Raw genomic sequence first — 24,255 nt, 5'->3', positions numbered from 1 at the left:
TCAAAAAAGCGTCACAAATGACGAAAAAAGTGAAAACAAATTCCAAAATGAAGCAACAGAAACCTTGAACAAAAGGGAGTCAAGAACGTTGATAAGAGTAAAAAAAAGCATTAAAAACTTAAAAATGTTTTAAATGTTTAAAAAAAAAAAATTAAAAAAAATCAGATTTGCATTTTAAAAAGCGTCAAAAACTAATGAAAAGAAATTGAAAAAAAAATTAATTAAAAATTAAAGTTCCAAAATAAAGCAATAGAAACATTGAAAAAGAGGAGTCAAGAACGTTGAAAATGAATAAAGCGTCAAAATGTCAAAAGAGCGAAAAACACGTTGAACTCCTCGAACCATCCAGAGGGGTATTGCACAAAACCAGGATAAGAGATTAAGCCGGGATATTCAGGTTATCCTGGATGAATTTAGCTTTGACTTGGTTGCACAAAAGCAGGTTGGTCCAGAGCAGGCTAACAGCCAGGCTAAGATTAATCCTGGAGTCTGATGTGTTAAATCAGCTGACGCTCTGATCTGAAATAAACGTGTTTAACAGTTATTCCGTTGTCTTCTGAATGTGTTCTGCTTCATTTTATTAACATGCATTAGGCTACTTGTCACTATTGCTGTCACAGGTTTGATTTAAATCCTACTACTGCAGTTGTTGAGATGGTAATGGTAAAAAGTGGGACGATACGGAGGAAATGGGCTTCCTCCGCTGCTGTCCCCGTGAAATGTGCCCCGTGCAACGCGGGGGGGCAGGGGGATCCTCCCACACCGTGCAGCGGACTCTAAAAGCGGACTTTTAGCATCAATAACGACGACAATGGGACCTGATCAAATGTCCTTTTTTACCAGATGGGAGTGAGAATGTGTTGGAACGCCACAAAGCTTCTTAATTATTTTATTTTGGGGCTGTCACTTGTCATCTTGGAGCTTGGGAGTGAGAAAAAAAAAACATGAATAATAACAGGCTACATTGTTTTACAGATATGCTTACAGTGTGTATTGAAGTCACTTCTTTTTCTAGTTTTTGTCCAGTCATGCTTGTTCTGTATGAACATTAATTGTAGAAAGATATTTAGAATTAGACATAGCTTATGGAGATCTGTGAATATGGTTGTAAAACATATTCTCGCATTATGAATAAGCTTTGAAATTAAGCCTAGTCCTTATAAATTTCCCAGGAACAAGAATTATTATTTTTTTATTTATATAGTGCTTTACAGGCTACTCAAAGACACTTTACACTAAAACCAGCACATTTAGCGCATAAAAACATATACAGCAATAAAACCAACACATAAAACAAGCATATTAAAGCAATTAAAACGTGGAGTGACTGAGTAGATTTTTTTTAAATCCATACGTATTCAGTCGGTCCGCTATTGTCTGTCGGGCTTTTTTTCCGTTTGATAACAGCCGGATTTCCCTTTTTGCATTTTATATGTTTCACCTCCTCGTAAACTTCCATTAGAAGCTGCTGCTCAGCGGGTGAAACATGTGCTGCACACGTCTTCTCCATTTCTGCATCAGTAAATCTGTGATCGATACCGTGGTCTATTTAAGAAATCCGTGAACGAGCACTTATCCCAGCTATGTACACCTGGCTGACATAGCTTCACCTACTTATCCTGGCTCGGCAAACGTGCAACCGATTGAGCCGCGATGAGTGGATCACACTAAGTCAAGCTGCGCTTCTTCATTTATCCTGGATTTCTTTATTCTACTTTTGTGCAATAGGCCCCTGGTAACAAAACCGTTATAATAAACAAATTAAGCAATAAAAACAGGTGTTTTGCTTTTATTTTGAAGGCTGTGAGTGCAGAGCGGAAGTCTTATTTTCAGCCTAGACGCTGTCATCATCATCATCCTCATCATCATCAGAGTAAAAATACATTTTCCCTTCACACCTCCACCTCCATCAGCGTCACTCACACACGTCAGCAGGAAAAAAACACAAAAACAGAAAAGCAAATGCTCCACCAAGCTACATTTAGTTTGTTTTCCCTTAAATATCAGTTATGGAAAATAAAGAGGGACTGAGGAGTTCCTCTCAACACACGCACACACACTCAAATATCATCATCAATACAAAGTTATTTAAAGCTTCAGTGTGTAACTTTTCTCCCCTGATCTAATTGGCAGTTTCCTACACCAGGGCCACGTTCAGCCCCGACAAAATGTTTCTTTAAACTGAAACGGGGGTTAAAACTGTCTGGTCAGATTTGACCGTGAACAGTAAATGAAGGGGGGTTAAACTAGAGGTGTTGAAATTAATCAAATAATCGATGCATCGAATCGTGGTCATCGGCCGGCTCATATTCGATTATTTCTGTTTAGGCTACAATGTAATGTCGGCCTGACAACATTTCTGGTTACATATTCTGGTATTTTAACACATTCAGGAGGTGCCATGTGCTCAGTGCTGTATAGTTTTATGTATCCAAGTTATTTAGCATTAGAGCACTGCAGAACGTTTGCTTTTTGAAGCTTGAAAAGCTCTGAATTAAATTTCCTCCATGGCTTTAATAGAAACATGGATTTGACGCATCGTGACGCATCGAGATATCGGATCGAATCGCTGACATGATAATCCGAATCGGGAGATCAGTGAAGATTCACACCTCTAGTGGGACAACGGACAGTGTGCGTTGAACACCCTGTTGTGTGCCTTTTTATTACCACGAGTTTACAGATAGGTCTCTGCTGATTGGGTGGGGGGGGGAATCAAAAAAAGAGACAAAAAATGTCAAAAGGCGACAAATTAGGAGAGCGCCCAGATCAAGAGTTTTTTTTTTGCATCTCTCCATCACATCTTTAATTGATGATGTGTAAATTAATTAAATACATAAATTAAAATTAAATAACTGATTTAATTTTAGATTTTTTTTTATTTCAGAAAAAGCGACAAAAACTTTGAAGAAAAACTCAACAAAAATGTTTCAAAAAGCAGCAAAAATGTCAGAAAAGGCAACAAAAACATTGAAAATGTGAATAAAACGTTCCAAAAAAGCATCAAAAACATTAAAAAGGAACAAAGACGTCTTGAAAAAAGCCCAATTCTGATTATTGGGGTTGTAACCTCCCCAAATAAATAAATGACACCTATGCGTTATGGCAACTCCAATTAATAAGAAAATGTATCTAATGGCAGTTTCTTCAGCCCCGACAAAACATAGCAAACCGGGGGTGCGTTGAACACCTTGTTGTGTGTGCAGTGCCTTTATATTACCAAAAGTTTACAGACACGTCTCTGCTGATTGGCTATCACCTGGGACACAGCCAATAAAACGAGAGAAAGCAATAACTCAACGCTGTTTCACACCGTTCAGAGGAAACATGTCCTTCAACACGGAAACCATAGCAACACGGTTACACCGTTTACAGACTGACGTGCTCCAGTGTTTCCCTGTCTGTCTGTGGTGAGTTCACTTGTCTGTAAAAACAGCAGGACATTCGCCCACTGTGTGTTAAAGTTATAGTTGAACAGGTGAAGATCTCGTTGTCTGTAGCCTGCCGGTTACTAACGGGCTCTGTAGCGATCGTCACGGTAACGTGCTGCTGGTCCGGTGTTTGGAGCCGAGCTGGGACAGAGAAGATTCGACTGACATAGATCAGTGATGGAGTTTCTGCCCTCGTGATGTCCCTGAAGGTATCTGGGAGGAAATGTAGCCCCGGTGGGTTGCTATGGAGACTGACTGTGTTGGACTGACCGGTCATACAGTAACTTGGGAGGCAGTAGCCTCGTGTGTTCGGATTAATTTGGCCATGCAGTTACTGTAAACCTCTACTTGATCCTGGCTGTTCTGGGAGGAGGAAATAATGTAGAGACCCAGTAGGACCCAGTACACACAGACCCAGTACACAGACCCAGTACACACAGACCCAGTACACAGAGACCCAGTACACACAGACCCAGTACACAGACCCAGTACACACAGACCCAGTACACAGACCCAGTACACAGACCCAGTACACAGAGACCCAGTACACACAGACCCAAGTTTTTTACATAATATGTTTTTTTACTGGATTTTGGTTTAGTGAAGTAAGAACCACTTCTTGTGTTTTAACAGTTTATTTAGACTCAGAGAAAACTATTCTTTGGTTACATAAAACTCAAGAAACAATGTGATCATCAGAATCAGATTTTACAAAATCTAACCATCAGATAATCACCAGAACTTGACACTTTAAGAGGAAGAAAAAATAACAACTTCAGAAAATAACAAATGGTAATCATTCATGTTCCAGGATTACATCCTCAGTTTAATATCTGCTGTCACATCTCTCCCCCAGAGGTTTGTTTCCTACATTTCCCAGAATGCCATTCAATAATCCCAGAGGACACACAGTATGTCAACGTCACACCACTGCAAACAAAGTGAGTAAATTAATAAAACACATCCTTAACTTAAGTCAAAGTATTAATCCCACACTGTTAAAATGTAAAGTAAAAGATCTATATTACTACTTTCTTCCTAAAATCTAATTTTTTTTCTTTAAATATTACGACTTTTTTCCCAAAATATTAAGATTTTTTTCCCAAAATATTAAGATTTTTTCCCCAAAATATTAAGATTTTTTTACTTGAAATATTTACTTTGAGATATAAGTTCCTACATTTCCCAGAATGCCATTCAATAATCCCAGAGGACACACAGTATGTCAACGTCACACCACTGCAAACAAAGTGAGTAAATGAATAAAACACATCCTTAACTTAAGTCAAAGTATTAATCCCACACTGTTAAAATGTAACTTAGTTGAAATATTAACTTTGAGCTATAAGTAAAGTGCCTCATCTCACCAACATTATTACTGAAGTACAGTACTTGAGTAAATGTACTTAGTTACATTCTGCTGGTTTTTACTTGGAACAGATGAAGTTAAGCTGGTGGTCATCGTCGATCAATTTGACCCAAGTTCCATTTCGGTCCATGGCTCCAGACATGTTGCAGTCGTTCCCAGACTGGGGGAGGGCCCAGTTCTTGTAGTGGACCGTCTCGTCACTGACCCAGAACCAGAAGTCCAGAGTGCAGGTGTAGCGCAGTCCCATCCACACGTGGGGAGTGGAGGCCATCTTGGCTCTCTCCTGGACCCAGCGCTGATCGTCCTGGTTGGTGATGGAGACAAGGTCGCCATGGTGATGTCTGCAGTAGTATAACGCATCCTCCCAGATCATGCTCTGGTTGATCAGGATCACTGAATCTGTCAGGGGAGAAGGGGAGTCAATCAGGGGCAGAGATCCAAATGCTCCGCCCGTGGAGACAAACACAGGACAGTTTAAATAACAGCTGTTACATTAGATTATATATTTTGTGATGAAACAATATTACACCAGAGGGTTTGATTTAAGGTCATTATTGGCACGACATTGATGCTTAGAGAAACTTTTTAAAACGTAATATATATCCACCTTCCCAACAAGTTAGCATGTGGAACTAAATGGATTCCTTAGATCATCTATGTTGTAATGATTCTATCTTCTTCATCTTCTTTCTAACTTTAAAATGCGAGCTCGCTACAGCCTTTTAAATGACAAGTAAAGTTGGCCCAAAAGATAGATAGACCTTCTGATAAACTCACCGTTGTAGCAGAAGAAGGGTTTGGTTTTATTACAGTCATCAGAGCTCCATTTTCCATCTGACGTAGTCATAGCACATGTCTTCTCAGGTTGACCTTGATCCCAGGATCTGAAGGAGAAACTGCTCCCATCTGACCAACTCCAGAAAGAGTCTCTGAACAGGCCGATCCAGAAAGGTTCTGCTTCATTCTGGCGCTGTGTCTCGAAGTCTTCTATCTGTTGGACTCCACTGATCAGGTCAGTGTATTGTTCTCTGCAGAACCTCTGAGCGTCTAGCCAGGTCTTCTTATCATCACTGATATAAAATGTTTTGCCGGTTTTCTTGTGTTCTGTGGAACACACAGACAAACTTTATAGTTTTATTTAGTCTCATAAAATCCTACATTATTCTTATTTCAAAACAATAATGTGATATCAATTCAGAGACTGTTCTCCCCTAAAAAACTCCCACATAAGTGGTTTGTTGCATACGGTGGCCGACACGGGCAAACCCACTGCAACTTAATGAAACACACGCAAATACACAAAACACAAGCAAATTAAGAAAACATTTTCATAAATTTGTCAACACATGCGCAGCTTTTAGCAAACACGCTGCAAATACACACAACACAACCAAATACACACAATACAACCAAATACACACAACACAACCAAATACACACAATACAACCAAATACACAAACGCACTGCAAATACACACTACACAACCCAATACACAAATGTGCTGCAAATACAGATACGATGCAAAAAGAAAAGCACACAAACCCCGAAAATAAATGCAACAAGTGGAACAACTTGATTTTCGACCCCACGGGGAGAGATCACTCTGCCATTTTCTTACGAGTTTACAGACACGTTGACAGACTCTGCTGATTGGTTATCACCTGGGACCTGAGCCAATAAACTAGAGACACACCCACCAAACGAGAGAAAACATATCTCAAACATACACTTCATATTTCCAGTCTGTCACTGCCCGATGTGAGTCGAGTATAGCCTCCAAGTACCTGCTAACGACTTCTGTAATGTCAATACAATAAAAATGGACCTACATGACGAAGTTCGTTCACTGCTGGCTACAAGTTAGCAACCAAAGGCTGTCACTTGAATGGTGGCGTTTTGACATTATAATATATATAGATAACGTTGGCAATCCAACAATCATAAACCGTTTAAATCTGAACATGCTCAACTCACATCTGCACTCGACTCACATCGGGCAGCGACACAGTCTTTGATCAAAGCAGTTGCTCACCGTTTCACAACCATGCACACCGTTCTGAGATGTCCCGGCTCTCTCTCTCTCCCTCTCTCTCCCTCTCTGCCTCTCTCTGCCTATATATATATATATATATATCTATACTTCTATATATACTATATATATATATATATATATGCATATATCTCCATATATGCGTATATATATATATGTATATATGTTAATTATGTTGTTTGGTTGTTTGGTATTGTTATGTTGTTTGTTATGTGTGTGGTGTGTGATTGTGTGGTGTGTGTGTGTGTTGTATGGATGTGGTGTGGTAAATGTGTGTTGTGTGTGTGTGTGTGTGTGTGAATAATGTGTGTAAATGTGTGTGTGTGTGTGTGTGTGTGTGTGGTTGTGTGTGGGTGTAGTTTGTGTGTTGGTGTGTTTCGTTTAGGTTGCGATTGGGTTTGCCTGTCGGCACGTGTGGAACAAAGCCACTCTGGGGTTTTTTGGGAGAACAGTCTCTATGCGCCACATATTCTCACCGTCATAGCAGATAAATTTATAGGTTGTAGTACAGGAGTCATCATCCCATATGTCATTCTTCATCCTCACACAGTTCTCCTGATCGCCTACATTATTCAGCTGTCCTGGAGACCATTCACTCTCACTCTCTTTGAACTCCACCCCTGACTGAGACCAGCGCCACACGAAGTTTGGTGTTTTGTCGTGCAGCCCAATCCAGGCTCCGGCTGGATACAGTAGATTGTAGTGGAGTCTCTTCATGTCTGTCTGGTTAGCCACTGTGGCCAGGTCAGTGTGGTTCTTTCTGCAATACTCCTGGGCTTCTTTCCAGGTCTTCTTCTCTCCAATGAAGTGGTAGTCACACAGCTGACCCCCAATGGAGGAACTCTGACCTGATAACAGAGAAGAAACTGCAGCGATGGTGCTGATAGATAGACAAGCATCTGTTCATTAAAAGGAAACTGTCATTCTATTTTTAGTGTTGCCTTTCATGTTCAATTGAACATCCAATTTGTTCAACAAATAAAAATAGGAAATTACTTATTTCATTTGTTTTAAATCTGACAGGCAGTTTGTTGTATTTTAGCAGAACTGAGAACACTTTATCTGTTAATTTACCGCGAGTTATATCATTATTAAGATATTCAACAAAGATCAACCTCATACCATAATTATAATAAATAATAAACTAATAAATAAAGTAAATCATTATTGTAGATGTACAGTACCGTTGGATAGACCTGCTAAACTCACAGTTGCAGAAGAAGGGTTTTTTATTATCACAGTCATCTGAGCTCCATTTTCCATCTAACGTAGTCGTAGCACATTTCTTGTTAGACGTAGTCACAGCACCTGTCTTCTCAGGTTGACCTTTATCCCAGGATCTGAAAGAGAAACTGCTCCCATCTGACCAACTCCAGCAGTGTCTGAACAGGCCGATCCAGAAAGGTTCTGCATCATTCTGGCGCTGTGTCTTGAAGTCTTCTAGCTGTTTGACTCCACTGATCAGGTCAGTGTAATTTTCTTTGCAGAACCTCTGAGCCTCTGGCCAGTTCATCTTGTTGTGACTGATAAAAAATGTTTTCCCAGATTTTCTGTTTTCTGTGGAACACAGAGACACACTTTTTAGATTTTATTTAGTCTCATAAAATCCTACATTATTCTTATTTCAAAACAATAATGTGATATCCATTGAGAGACTTTCCTCTCCTGAAAAACTCCCCCAGAAGTGGTCTGTTCCAGCCACTAGAAACCTAAATATATGTCATAATATACTGGAACAAACCACTTCTGGGGGAGTTTTTTAGGGGAGAACAGACTCTATGAGCTACATATTCTCACCGTCATAGCAGATAAATTCATAGCTGTTAGAACAAGAGTCGTCATCCCATGTCCCACCATTCATCCTCACACAGATCTCCTGATCGTCTACATTATTTGGCTGTCCTTGATACCAGTTACTCTCACTCTTGTTGAACTCCACCCTTGGCTGAGACCAGCGCCACACGATGTTTGTTGTGTTTTCTTGCAGCCCAATCCAGGCTCCGTCTGCATACCGTGCAGTCGTGGAGTTAAGGAGTCTCTTCATATCTGTCTGGTTAGACACTGTGGCCAGGTCAGTGTGGTTCTTTCTGCAATACTCCTGGGCTTCTTTCCAGGTCTTATTCTCTCCAATGAAGTGGTAGTCATACAGCTGACCCCCAATGGAGGAACACTGACCTGATAACAGAGAAGAAACTGCAGTGATGGAGTTGAGAGCTAGACAAGCATCTGTTCATTAAAAGGTAACTTTGTTTTCTTTTTAAACCTGGACTCTATTTTTTTTTTTGTCTAAGTGTCTGATGTTAAAGATTAATACATGCTAACTAAAAATGTGGTCTATTTTAACAGACAAATGAAATAAAAAGATCCTTTTTTTTAATTATAAAATCATCCGCCAAATTGCGTTCACTAAACCCACCAGATTTATTGACAAAGTAACTTACACCGGATGATGCCTACCTAAACAAACATATTAAACATGGACCCTTTGTTCCCATGTTGTTGCTGCTGACAGACTCAGATTATTATTTTAAGAGTCTGACAACATTATGGGATGGATCCCTACAGAGATAGACCTTTTAGTTAAAGAGTAAGATCCTTTTAGTTTAACATGAAACAGCCCCGAAATCACCATCACCAAACTCCACCAGACTCATTGAGCTCTTTCTCGCTCTTCTTCAGTCGTCTTTGTTGTGAAGGCATCTTTTTGCACTTCTGGTTGGACTTCTGGTCTTTGTACTTGTACAGACAGCAAAGTTGAATCTAATTTGATTAAATTTTACCTTAATATAAGGCAATGCTGCGCGATGGGATGCAAACGTTACAAGCTGAAGCTGCACTTTATTCAAAGCTCAAGTGGATTTTTATTGGTTACTATTCACAGGGCATTTGTCATAATCTCCATAACTTTAAAAACTCACGTGAAGGCAGAAGGGCTTGTGGTGCTAAGTGTGTGTGAATATAACCAAAGTCATGTGACTGGGGTTATCACAGACTGGTATAAGTCAAATTTTAGTCAGGATACTGTTTTGAAACCATTTCAATTTTTTTAATGGCAGCCAATAATCACACTTGTTGTCTTCCTGGGTCAAAATTGGCCCAAAATTGACCTGGTCTGTTTTGGCTATTTATAATATAAAGCATAAAGTATAAATTATCACCCAATTCTGTTTTACACCTTCTAGACAACTTCATTCCAACTCATTACCACTAGTTTTACACTTATTTTTGGAATTTATGGTGAATAAACTAAAAACAGTAGAGAACTTTGGTCATACCAGCTGTAATCCTCTAGATAAAAAGGTCACCTTGGACTTAAATTTAAGCTTATAAACTTGGGAAGTTTTTTATGTACATTTGAGGCAGTGATGTCTATAATAAAGTGCTTGAAAATTATCCCTTTTGATGACAATTTGTCATGTGGACAGACATTCTTTTGTCTTTTGGGGTATGTTGAGGGTCATATTTGACAGTGAAAAGGCAGCAATTCCCAGAATCTTTTTCTGCTTGTTTCCCCTGTGTGTCAGGATACACCATGCAAACCTTTAGGGTTCCATGACCATTTATGTAGCTGCAGTACCTTAATATTCACAATTACATCATTCCACCAAAAGCTTTTCCCAAAAAGGGTGTTTTTTGTGCCACTGGGGGTGGTCATTATCTACTTGTAATGGCCCTAGGTATAAGATAATAGGAAATAATAGTTAAAAAAAAGGTAGCAAAAACCATCCTGAGGAGTGGACCTGGCTCCCGCCGGGCCTATGTGTTTGTGTGTGTGTGTGTGTGTGTGTGTGTGTGTGTGTGTGTGTGTGTGGGGTGGTGTTTGTGTGTCTCTGAATGTGCATTCATGTGTGCCTGTGTGTGTTCGTCCGCTGTAAAGCGTAATAGTGCCCCATTGCACCACCAGGTCAAAATTGAACCGGGAAGATCACAAATGCTATTGAAATTAAATAAAACACCCCAAATTCAATGAAAGTAGTGATCATTAATTTTACTTGCGAAGAACATCATTGGGAACCACCAAATTATTTTTGGTTAATTTGTTTGAAATAAACCATATTTGTGATAAAGAAACTTTTGAAAACGGGTCAAATTTGACCCGAAGACAACACAAAGGTTAACTGAAGTGTGACTTGGAGTTGATGAGGAGTGAGCTGTCCAGATGATCCACTTACCCATCACAATCAACACTAACAGACTCCACTGCATCTTCACCCTGTTAGATGGTAATAAACACAGTTATTTTTGGTATGAAATCAGGATTATTTTACATGATTACTCACAGATTTTTGGAAAAGATGTTGCATTCATTGAAGTTACAAAAAAGTAAAAAAAAAAAAAAAAGTCCACAGTGTAACACCTTGAACTTTGACATTTGCATTCATATGTTGGACTTTTTGAATTTGTGTTAAAAATAAATAATATGAAAATCATCTAATTATATTCAAATGTTGACGGAGTGAGTTTAGCCATTGGGAGGGGAGGGGGGGGAAGGAAGAACAGCCTGTCTTTATGTTTAGGGATACAGTGTATCACCCAGTCCCTCAGGATGCAAATCAAAGATTTAACTATTCATCACATTCAGCTGCATCTTAGAGGGTAACTTTAGGTTTTCATCAACCTGGACTCTATGTTCCCATGTGTTTGTGTCTTTGTTAAACAGAGAACTTAAATGTACGTTGTTTAAAAGTTTCTGTGAAGGCCAATCGTTCTGGACGTTTGTCCTTAAATACTCTCTAAATAATAAGTCTGTAAAATACCAGAGAATGTTGTTACCAGGGCACCACTACCTCGCCGTAGTTAAAGAAACATAAATGAGGTGTGTAGGTTTCCTACGGTTAAAATAGCATACAGGAAATACAAAATAAAAATGCAGAAAAAAGCAAAAACAAATAAATAGAGTCAAAGAGGTCGAAAAATGAATGATAAAAACATTGTTAAAAGTGTCATAAAGGCTGAACAGAGTGACAAAAACGTTGAAAAGAACGCAGACACACACACACACACACACACACACAAACACACACACACACACACACAAACACACAGACACACACACACACACACACACAGACACATGCACACAGACCACACACACACAAGCAGAGACACACACACACACACACATAGACACATGCACACACGGACACACACACAGGAAAATTATTATGCAATTTAAAATGTAAAAAACAGAAATATAAATGTGAATCACGTTTAAAGAACGTGATTCACATTTATATTTCTGCCCCATGTACAGAGGCTCGGTCCTCTCCGCAGCGGCCGCATGTTCAATTCCAACCTGCGGCCCTTTGCTGCCTGTCCCCCCCCCCCCCCCGTCTCTCCCCTTTCAATTCTAAGCTGTCCTGTCAAATAAAGGCCTAAAAATGCCTCAAAATTAAATGTATACAAGACATACAACTGTTGATACTGAGATATTAGTTATAGCGTATAGTTTTTTAGATGGAGACCTTTGAGTGATACGTTTGAGGACCCCGATGTATCAGAGAGGAAACCTTATCATTATATGAATCAGATTTTACATGCTGTATTACATAGAATACAATCCCTCTTCTGCAAATCCACACAGACATTAAGATGTGAAATCAAACAGCTGAGTTTATAACTTATATAACTTATATAGTTTATAACTTATATAACTTATATAGTTTATAACTTATATAGTTTATAACTTATATAACTTATATAGTTAATAACTTACATCTTGTGAATGTCCACAGCTTCTCTCTGCTCTGATGGTTCTCCCTCTCTGTGCTGACGGAGACTGATCTCAACACTTTATTAATCCTCTTCATACACTCTGGCTCTCCCTTTGTTGTCGTCATTTGAATATTAAAATATAAGACGTGTCAGATCTGTATCATTGCCTGGAAACATCCCCCTGTTACCTTCATCTAAACATTAGATTAGATCAGATTAGATTCAACGTTATTGTCATCGTGCAGAGGACAAAGACAACCAAATGCAGTTTTTGTCCAACCAGAAGAGCAGAAAGAGCAGAAAAGTGTAATGTGATATACAAGTATAGACAGGACAAGACATATACTGCAGTGTAGACAGTAGTGTACAGTTGGTTTACATTATAATAGTAGTAAGAATAACATAGATATATGCAGTGTATTATTATAAGAAAAACAGAATAAATATGGATATTCAGATATGTGCAGTGTGGTAACAGTACCATTGTAGTGCAGAAACAGTTCCATTATAAGAGTAGTAAGAATATGTGTATGTGCAGGATGAATAGTATGAAGAGCAGTAGAATATGGCTATATATATGTGTAGTTACAGTATGTGCGTTGTCTCAGTGTGTATGTGTGTGTGTGTGTGTGTGTGTGTGTCTCAGTGTGTATGTGTGTGTGTGTGTGTGTGTGTGTCTGTGTGTGTGTCTCAGTGTGAGTGTTTCTCAGATTGTGTGTTTCAGTGTGTGTGTGTGTGTGTGTGTGTGTCTCAGTGGTGCTTCAGCCAATGGGGGGGTGCCCTGCAGTCACTATGGGCCCCTGCGCGCCACTAGGGGGCCCTGCAACGACTAGGGGGCCCTGCAGCGACTAGGGGGCCCTGCAGCCACTAGGGGGGCCCTGCAGACACTAGGGGGCCCTGCAGCTACTATGGGCCCCTGCAGCCACTATGGGCCCCTGCAGCCAGTAGGGGCCCCTGCAGCCAATAGGGGGCCCTGCAGACACTAGGGCCCCTTGCAGCGTCTAGGGGTCCCTGCAGACACTAGGGGGCCCTTCAGCCACTAGGGGCCCATGCAACCACTAGGGGGCCCTGCAGCCATTAGGGGGACCCTGCAGCCACTTGGGGGCCCCCAAGCTGCAAGTTCAGCCCGTTGAGCCTCAGTATATTCAGGGAGAAACATAATGACCTGTGTTTATTTGTAGCCACTAGCAAGTAGCCTTCTTTGTTCTAAACATTTCAAACTAATCCTGTTTGAGGGAAATCCTGCGTCTGTTGCATTAATTGACGTAGAGGAGCCTCATCGTTAACTTTTTTATTATTTCTGTAGGTTTAATAAACGTCGTAACATTCAAGCCATTAGCAAATGAGTTGCTACAAAGATAATTAAGACGATCAGCTCCACACAACTCTCTCTGGGTTCTCAGTATGACTATGATAAGAAGAAATCAACAAAAACCTTTAACCTTCTAACACTGTTCTGGTGAAAAATGACTGATTTCATTCCCTGTACCATAAATATTTTCCATCCGATTGCCTCAATACCTTATGATATCCTTCACAAAAGGCATGTCAACATATATAATTAATTGTGTCTACTTTCTTTGAATTTCGAGTGATTTATTCAACTTGGTCACACTTTTTTTGTTTATGGTCAAAAATGGCCGCCATACAAAACGAATGGGAAAGAGTATTGCCCATTCTACACATGAATCATACTTTCTACTAGAGAGCTCAGAGTAAATGATGGGAGCCCAGTGTTTTCTTGAACTGATGTACTTCTCCCCAAATGTGAACCACACCTGTCAAAAAAATCAATCTTGTGTAAATTATAGGAACCCATCTCTGTCACACCTATCATACTCCTTCTACTACTCCTCTTCACATGTCCTTCATGTGTGTGAACAACTAATGTTCGCACACACATGCATGCACGCACACACACAAACACACACACACAAACAGACACACACATAGACACATACACACACACTTCACTTGTGCATGTGAACCGCCAGTGTTCGAACACATGCATGCACGCACACACAGAAACGCACACACACACACACACAAAACATCGTACACCCACACACACCACACACACACACACACACACACACACAAAGTTCATGTCAGTTTATGTTATCATGTTGCCACTTGTGTATGTGAACCACCAATGTTCGCACACACACGCATGCATGCACACAGAAACACATACACACACACACACACGTTGTAAATGTTAATGAATTTACAATAAATGTTCTATTAAACTACTTAAAATACTTTTTGTCATTTTTATTGGTATTTATGTTTAAATAAAGGCAGTTAAAACTGTCCGGTCAAATCTGACCGTGAACAGTAAATTAAGGGTGTAGCAACGAACAGTGTTTGAAGGTTAAAAAAGCAGCAAAAATTTCAGAAAAGGCAACAAAAACATTGAAAATGTGACAAAAACGTTCCAAAAAAGCATCAAAAACATTAAAAAGGAACAAAGGCTTCAGAAAAAAGCCCAATTCTGATTATTGGGGGAGTGGGTTGTAACCCCCCCACCCCCCATGAATTACACCTATGTGTTATGGTACCTCCAATTAATAAGAATATTAATCTAATTGGCAGTTTCTTACACCTGGGTCGCAGTCACCCCTGCCTTTTTATTACCATAAGGTTACAGACACGTCTCTGCTGATTGGCTATCACCTGGGACACAGCCAATAAAACGAGAGAAAGCAATAACTCAAAGCTGTTTCACACCGTTCAGAGGAAACATGTCGGTCCACGTGTGTGTGTGTGTGTGTGTGTGTGTGGTGTTGTGTGTGTGTGTGTGTGTGTGTGTGTGTGTGTGTGTGTGTGTGTGTGTGTGTGTGTGTGTGTGTGTGTCTGTGTCTGTGTGTGTGTGTGTGTCTGTGTGTAACCTGTGTGTGTGTGTGTGTGTGTGTGTGTGTGTGTGTGTGTGTGTGTGTTGTGTGTGTGTGTGTAAACCATAGCAACACGGTTACACCGTTTAGAGACTGACGTGCTCCAGTGTTTCCCTGTCTGTCTGTGGTAGTTCACTTGTCTGTAAAAACAGCAGGACATTTGCCTACTATGTGTTAAAGTTATAGTTGAACAGGTGAAGATCTCGTTGTCTGTAGCTGCCTGTAGGAGCCACATACTGTATGTTGTTTATGGTCTCATTTATATTATTGATTGATTATTGTATTGTCAGTGGTGGGCGTTTTCATGGTGGTTTGAGCGGAAGTGATAACATATGTGTTTGCTTCACCTGTTCACCTGTTGGGTTTTTGGGGCTTTGAGAGAGGGGGTGGGGGGGCCTGGGAGAAAACCTTTTCTGTTGACCGCCGCACTAACACACTTATTTAGTTTCACAAAGTAACTTTACATTTGGTAACTGCAGCTCTAACTGTATTTTACGTTTGGAGGAATAAATCATTGCAATACAATCTGGAGTGCATCACAGTGGGTTTATGGATCTCTCACCGTGCACGCGCTCCTTTTCCCAAAATAACATGGATGCATGGATGTGTGTTGTATGGAATCCATACAATGATCAACATTGATAACTTTTATTGAATTTTGGGTGTTTTATTGAATTATATTAACATGTTTAAATGGTTTTAAACCAGTATTCTGACTAAACTAGTCTGTTTCACTCAACATCCTCTAATCTTAACTATTAGTCAAAATAATTCATAATTTCTGCTTTTTTAACTCATAATTTAGGTATAATGTCATATCAATTAGGTTTATTGACCATGATTTTAAAATTTAAACGTTGAAAAAGGAGCCAAAAACGTTTTAAGAAGTGTCAAAAACATAAAAAGGGCCAAAAATGCTGGAAAAAGCACTAAAAATTCATATTCGCTTTTGACCTTGATGGACAACAAGTTCATGGTCAACAACCCAAGGGTTAAAAACTAGCCTTTTGCTGGGCAGTAACCGGTCATACAGTAGCTCGTGTGTTCGGATTAATTTGGCCATGCAGTTACTGCAAAACTCTCCTTGATCCTGTCTGTTCTGGGAGGAGGAAATAACCAAAGTAACAACAGGGGAACTAGCTGGTTTTATTTGCTTCAAGTTCTTTAAAGTTGTGACTTTAAGCTAACGTGTTAAACATATCATTTAATATGTTGATCAGCTGCTCAATTAATAATCACCATTTAACGTTAGCAATCCAACACACACAGACCCAGTACACACACCCCCAGTAAAAACACAAACCATTCATGATGTGATAACAGGATTTTGGTTTAGTGAAAAAAGAGGACCACTCTGTGGTTTAACAGTTTATTTAGACTCAGAGAAAACTATTCTTTGGTTACATAAAACTCAAGAAACAATGTGATCATCAGAATCAGATTTTATATAATATAACCATCAGATATTCACCAGAACTTGACACTTTAAGAGAAATTAACAAAAACTTCAGAAAATAACAAATGGTAATCATTCATGTTCCAGGATTACATCCTCAGTTTAATATCTGCTGTCACATCTCTCCCCCCGCGGTTTGTTTCCTACATTTCCCAGAATGCCATTCAATAATCCCAGAGGACACACAGTATGTCAACGTCACACCAATGCAAACAAAGTGAGTAAATTAATAAAACACATCCTTAACTTAAGTAAAAGTATTAATCCCACACTGTTAAAATGTACTTAGTTACATTCTGCTGGTTTTTACTTGGAACAGATGAAGTTAAGCTGGTTGTCATCATCAATCAGTTTGACCCAAGTTCCATTTCGGTCCATGGCTCCAGACATGTTGCAGTCGTCCCCAGGCTGGTCGGGGCCCCAGTTGGTGTAGTGGACCGTCTCGTCACTGACCCAGAACCAGAAGTCCAGAGTGCAGGTGTAGCGCAGTCCCATCCACACGTGGGGAGTGGAGGCCATCTTGGCTCTCTCCTGGACCCAGCGCTGCTCGTCCAGGTTGGTGATGGAGACAAGGTCGCCATAGTGATCTCTGCAGTAGTATAACGCATCCTCCCAGATCATGCTCTCCTTGATCAGGATCACTGAATCTGTCAGGGGAGAAGGAGAGTCAATTAGTGGCGGAGCCAATCAGGGGAGTAGTCAATAAGGGGAGGAGCCAATCAGGGGCGGAGACAATCAGGGGTGGAGACAATCAGTGACAGAGACCCAAATGCTCCGCCCGTAGAGACAAACAGGATAGTTTAAATAACAGCTGTAACATTAGATTATATATTTTGTGATGAAGGAATATTACACCATAGGGTTTGATTTAACATCATTATTGGCACGACAGTGATGCAGCTAGTATGTTTAGAGAAACTATTAAAACTTTATATATCCACCTTCCCAACAAGTCAGGATGTGGAACTAAATGGATTCCTTAGATCATCTATTTTTTTAAGATTCTAGTATCTTCTTCATCTTCTTTCTAACTTTAAAATGGAGCTCGCTACAGCCTTTTAAAAGACAGTAAAATTGGCCTAAAAGATTCTGGGCTTTTGAGAAAACATTTTTGGCTGTAGTTCTGTTTTTAGTGCTGCCTTTTATATTAAATTCAATTTGTTTAACAAAAAGTTGGAAATGGTGCAGGCATACTTCTTCTAATAAACTAATAAATAAAGTGAATCATTAAACAGATGTAGATGTACAGTACCGTTAGATAGACCTTCTGATAAACTCACCGTTGTAGCAGAAGAAGGGTTTGGTGTTATTACAGTGATCAGAGCTCCAATTTCCATTTGACGTAGTCACAGCACATGTCTTCTCAGGTTGACCTTGATCCCAGGATGTGAAAGAGAAACTGCTCCCATCTGACCAACTCCAGAAAGTGTCTCTGAACAGGCCGATCCAGAAATAATCATTACCGTCGTGTTGTACTGTATCATTCTGGTACTGAGTCTTGAAGAGTTCTATCTGGTTGACTCCACTGATCAGGTCAGTGTAATTCTTTCTGCAGAAGCTCTGAGCGTCTGTCCAGTTCATCTTCATCTTATTGTCAATGATATGAAATGTTTTGTTGGGTTTCTTGTTTTCTGTGGAACACACAGACAAACTTTTTTGTTTTGATTCGTAAAATCTCATAAATGACAAAAAAAGGTATTTTCTTATTTTAAACAATAATGTGATATCAATTCAGAGACTCTTCTCCCCTAAAAAACTCCCCCAGAAGTGGTTTGTTCCAGCATCATTCTGACCTATATTGATGTTTGTAGTTGCGGGGCGCTCTAGTGGTTGTAGTTCTGACGGGAGAAAAACAGGAAGTAAGGTGAGGAAGTCCCATGGACAGTGAATGAAACGGACCCAGAGACACCATAGACTTCGACGGAGACCAGTGAAGGATGTCAGAAGTCTCTTTCCCGGTGCTGGCTGAGCGTTACTGCACAGCGCCAAACTGAGCCTGAAGACATAGATGTGACGTGAGCAACCTGTCTGAAAGTGTGAAATCTTCTGGTAGCTGTGCCGAGAGAAATCTAAATGTTCCTTCATATGAACTCACTTGCCACATACCGAAGTATTTCCAGACCATCAAAACGTAGCTGAAATATTTTGTTCTGATGCTTTAATGGACTCTCTATGGCCTTCTCCCTTGACTGTATGCCTCCACGTCCCCCCAATTGCCTGTGAGCTTCTCCTGTACTATACGGTAATTCCTCTACTGTGTGACAGTAAGTCTCGTGGTTATGACCCAATCGTTAGCCTATTTTTATAAAAGCGTCTGCTAAGGAGCCATAATGTGAGGTACAAGGTAATGGAGCCTTTTATATATTGTCGTGTTTCTTTAGAAATAAACAACGGACAAATCGAGTCTTTAAAGTCTTCAGATGTAAAGTTATTCTCTGTCAAAGTGACGTCAGAATGAATGGGAGTCAATGGGATGCTAACGGGAGGTGATGGCTAGGTAGCATCAGAATGTTTCCATAGGAGGAAGGCTTTGTGGATGCTCGCTTACCCCCTTGGGTAGGAGGCAGGTTGGGGAAAGGGTCAAACACACCCAGGACTTTCCCCCAGGAGACCGGGGTTCTTGTCCCCTTTGAAAAGAAAAGGAAACAGAGAGTTTTTTAACTTTAGGGAATAAACAGAGCTACGTCACGTTCCTAACCAAACTGGGACCATTACACAACATTAACAACGTGTTTAACCCTCATGTTGTCCTTGGGTTTTATTTGACCCATTTTCAAAGTTTCTATAATTGTCAAATTTTGGGTATTTTATTCAATTTCAGAGCATTTAATTTTTTTTTAAATGATATAAAAAAGTATCCTGACTAAACTTTGACATGAACCAGTCTGTGATCCACTCATCCTCTGATCTTAAATATTTCTCAAAATAAATCATAATTTCTGCTTTTTTACCTCATAAATTTGAAATAATTTCATATAAATAAGGTTAATTGAACATGAATTCCAGAATAAGTGTATAACTAATAGAAGTTTGTATTAATGGTTTAATTAAGAATGGTCGTGGATGAAAAAGTGTTAAAAAAACTGGACAAAAACGTTAAAAAAAGCACAAAAAAAAGTGTTCATTTTAAATTTGATTTAACATTTCTCAGGTTTAGATATGAGGATGGAAAACTCTGTGGGTCAGATTAGAGGGTGGGGGGCGACAAAAGTCAGAACTACTACGGCCACTAAGAGGGCCGCCACTACAAACTTGAATTTTAGGTCAGAAAAATGCTGGAACAAACCACTTCTGGGGGAGTTTTTTATCGGAGAACAGTCTCTATGAGCCACATATTCTCACCGTAGCAGATAAAACCAAAGGACTGAGAACAAGAGTCGTCATTCCATGTGTTATCCATCTTCATCTTCATGCACACACAGTTCTCCTGATTGTTATGATTATCCGGCTGTCGTGCAGACCATTTACTCTTGTTGTACTCCACCCCCGGCAGAGACCAGCGCCAGTCTCGCTGCAGCCCAATCCAGGCTCCGGCGTATACTTTGCAGTTGTGGAGTTAAGGAGTCTCTTCATGTCTGTCTGGTTAGACACTGTGGCCAGGTCAGTGTGGTTCTCTTTGCGCAATACTTCTGGGCTTCTTTCCAGGTCTTCTTCTCTCCAATGAAGTGGTAGTCATACAGCTGACCCCCAATGGAGGAACTCTGACCTGATAACAGAGAAGAAACTGCAGCGATGGAGCGCAGAGCTAGACAAGCATCTGTTCATTAAAAGGTAACTTTGTTTTGGTTTTAAACCTGGACTCTATTTCCCATGTTTTTGTGTCTGAGTGACTGATATTAAAGAGTAAGATCCTTTTTGTTTAACATGAAATAGCCCCAAAATCACCATCACCAAACCCACCAGACTTAATTTGTTAACATGCTAAAATATGCTAACATGGTAGCATATGTTATATGCTATCAAAATATGGTGTCCTGTGACAGAAACAAAATAAAAAACATCCTTTTTTTAAACATAAAACATCCGCCAAATTGCATTCAGTAAACCCACCAGACTCCATGTAAAAAATAAATAATTTAAGCATCATAAAACACACTTCATTAAAAGTGGACAGAAAAATAAAATTAAACTATTAAAAGCCGTCTTGGTTCATCTTTCCACTGTTCCAACAATCACCACTCTGGTTTGGTTGAAATAAACCCTTAATTCACCCATTTACATGTGGAGATATGCTGGCTCTATACACGCTAAAAGTCCTGATTATTTACATGGAGTCTGGTGGAGATATGCTGGCTCTATACACGCTAAAAGTCCTGATTATTTACATGGAGTCTGGTGGAGATATGCTGGCTCTATACACGCTAAAAGTCCTGATTATTTACATGGAGTCTGGTGGAGATATGCTGGCTCTATACACGCTAAAAGTCCTGATTATTTACATGGAGTCTGGTGGAGATATGCTGGCTCTATACACGCTAAAAGTCCTGATTATTTACATGGAGTCTGGTGGAGTTTGGTGATGGTGATTTCGGGGCTGTTTCATGTTAAACTAAAAGGATCTTACTCTTTAACTAAAAGGTCTATCTCTGTAGGGATCCATCCCATAATGTTGTCAGACACTTAGAATAATAATCTGAGTCTGTCTGCCACTTACACAGGAAAATCCAGGTTGAAAAAAAAAATAATAATTACCGTTTATAAATCAACCATATTCTTAACTGAAGTGTGACTTGGAGTTGATGAGGAGTGAGCTGTCCAGATGATCCACTTACCCATCACAATGAACACAAACAGACTCCACTGCATCTTCACCCTGTTAGATGATAATAAACACAGTTATTTTTGGGTATGAAATCAGGATTATTTTACACGATTACTCACTGACTTTTGGAAAAGATGTTGAATTCATTGAGGTTACAAAAAAGTTAAAAAAGTCAACAGTGTAACACCTTGAACTGTGCGCTTGCATTCATAAGTTGGACTTTTTGAATTTGTGACAAATATAAATATGAAAATGATATGATTATATTCAAATGTTGGCGGAGTGAGGGGAAACAGACAGAAGAACAGCCTGTCTTTATGTTTAGGGATACAGTGTGTAACCCAGTCCCTCAGGATGCAAATCAGAGATTTAACTATTCATCACATTCAGCTGCATCTTAAAGGGTAACCTTTGGGTTTTCATCAACCTGGACTCTATGTTCCCATGTGTTGGTGTCTCAGTGACTGATGGGAACAACTATCTTTAAAAATGTCTTCTTCTGTTTTTGCCACTGACAGACTCAGATTATTATTCTAAGTGTCTGACAACATTATGGGATGGATCCCTACAGATACCCCTTAATTCACCCATTTACATTTGGAAATATGCTGGCTCTATACACGTTAAAAGTATATTTATTGTTTATTTACTGTAAACAGAACTTAAATGTAATGTTTGTTTAAAAGTTTCTGTGAAGGCCAATCGTTCTGGACGTTCGTCCTAAATACTCTCTAAATAATAAGTCTGTAAAATACCAGAGAATGTTCTGGCAGGTTATTACCCAGACTTTGTCCCGTAGTTAAAGAAACATAAATGAGGTGTGTAGGTTTCCTACGGTTAAAATAGCATACAGGAAATACAAAATAAAAATGCAGAAAAAAGCAAAAACAAATAAATAGAGTCAAAGAGGTCGAAAAATGAATGATAAAAAAAATTGTTTAAAAATCACAAAGGTAACAAAATGTAAAAATAAAACGCAGGACGCACACTCACACACACGCACCACACACAGACACACACAAACAAACACATACACACACACACATACACACATACATACACACACACACACACACACACAGACACGCACGCACATACACCAACATACATACACACAGAGACACACCCACTCACATATACACACACACGCCTACACACACGACGCCACACCGCACAGAGACACACATACAGACACACACACACACACACACACACACACACACACAACACACACACACATGCACAAAAAAATACACCAGGTCATACTCCACCAGTACTGTCGCACTCACCACTCACCAATTTATTACCACTGTACTGTTACTCTTGTTTTTGGAATTCATGGTCAATAAACCTCTTTTAAAGGAAATTATACCACATTTTTTAGTCAAAAAGCAGAAATTATGAATTATTTTGACTAATATTAGAGTAATGTATGTTGATGGATAATCATAGACTGGTGTATATCAAAGTTGAGTCCAAATACTGTTTAGAAACCGTTTACATTGTTTTCAAATGCTATAAAATTTAAATAAACACTCAAAATGTGATGAAAGTATAGTGATCATTCATTGTACTTGTGAAGACCGTTATACGGAACCATCCATTATCCATTATTTTTGGGTCATTTGGTTAAAAAGAAACCCATATTTCTGATATAGACATTTTGATAACTGGTCAAATTTGACACAAAGACAAAAGGAGGATTAAATATTGAGAAATAAGCAAAAGGAGTTTGAATGAAAACTGGAAACCTTACCATTAAATAATAAAGTAAAATACAGGATCAGCTGAATACTTTCATTGAATTTGGGTGTTTTATTAAATTTTTTATTGCATTTTGAGAGAAAAAATGATTTAAAAAAAAACGTTGAAAAGAGTGACAAAAATGTCATGAATAGCTTCAAAAACGTGGGGAAAAACAACAAAAACAGCGCAGGAAAAATGTGAAAAAACATCGGTAAGAATTGCCCCTTCGACAGGAAGACAACACAGACATTAAAATGTGAAATCAAACAGCCGAGTTTATAACTTATATAGTTTATAACTTATATAACTTATATAGTTAATAACTTACATCTTGTGAATGTCCACAGCTTTTCTCTGCTCTGATGGTTCTCCCTCTCTGTGCTGACGGAGACTGATCTCAACACTTTATTAATCATCTTCATACACTCTGGCTGTCCCTTTGTTGTCATCATTTGAATATTAAAATATAAGACGTGTCAGATCTGTATCATTGTCTGGAAACATCCCCCTGTTACCTTCATCTAAACATTAGATTAGATCAGATTAGATTCAACGTTATTGTCATCATGCAGAGGACAAAGACAACCAAATGCAGTTTTTGTCCAACCAGAAGAGCAGAAAGAGCAGAAAAGTGTAATGTGATATACAAGTATAGACAGGACAAGACATATACTGCAGTGTAGACAGTAGTGTACAGTTGGTTTACATTATAATAGTAGTAAGAATAATATAGATATATGCAGTGTACTATTGAATATATATATTATCATATATTATATATATATATATATATATATATATATATATATAATATATATATATATATATATA

General features: G+C 39.2%; 1 protein-coding gene and 1 long non-coding RNA gene across 2 annotated transcripts; one reads left to right on the top strand and one right to left on the bottom strand.

The window, feature by feature from the left end:
- Positions 1-4,312: 4,312 nt before the first annotated feature.
- On the top strand, positions 4,313-5,001 carry LOC120565451. Its single transcript, XR_005640252.1, has 3 exons — positions 4,313-4,372; positions 4,621-4,681; positions 4,872-5,001. It is a non-coding gene; the product is annotated as an uncharacterized LOC120565451 (long non-coding RNA).
- On the bottom strand, positions 4,580-23,797 carry LOC120565422 (macrophage mannose receptor 1-like). The gene is made up of 7 exons (XM_039811225.1): positions 23,753-23,797; positions 21,689-21,729; positions 8,649-9,026; positions 8,061-8,408; positions 7,328-7,699; positions 5,578-5,904; positions 4,580-5,199 (listed from the first exon to the last, which is right to left on the bottom strand). Coding segments are annotated over exons 1-7 (1,809 nt in total). The 5' UTR covers positions 23,755-23,797; the 3' UTR covers positions 4,580-4,858.
- Between the last annotated feature and the right edge of the window lie 458 nt (positions 23,798-24,255).

Source organism: Perca fluviatilis, chromosome 9 (assembly GCF_010015445.1).
Source record: "Perca fluviatilis chromosome 9, GENO_Pfluv_1.0, whole genome shotgun sequence".
NCBI lineage: Eukaryota > Metazoa > Chordata > Actinopteri > Perciformes > Percidae > Perca > Perca fluviatilis.
The sequence above is the reverse complement of the archived record's forward strand: the minus strand, read 5'-3'. Positions and strand labels throughout refer to the sequence as shown.

Coding starts and splice junctions, on each gene's coding strand:
- LOC120565422 (XM_039811225.1), bottom strand. Junction 9,027..21,688: donor GTTTGTGTTCATTGTGATGG/GTAAGTGGATCA, acceptor CTCTGTTATCAG/GTCAGTGTTCCTCCATTGGG. Junction 8,409..8,648: donor TGAATTTATCTGCTATGACG/GTGAGAATATGT, acceptor TGTGTTCCACAG/AAAACAGAAAATCTGGGAAA.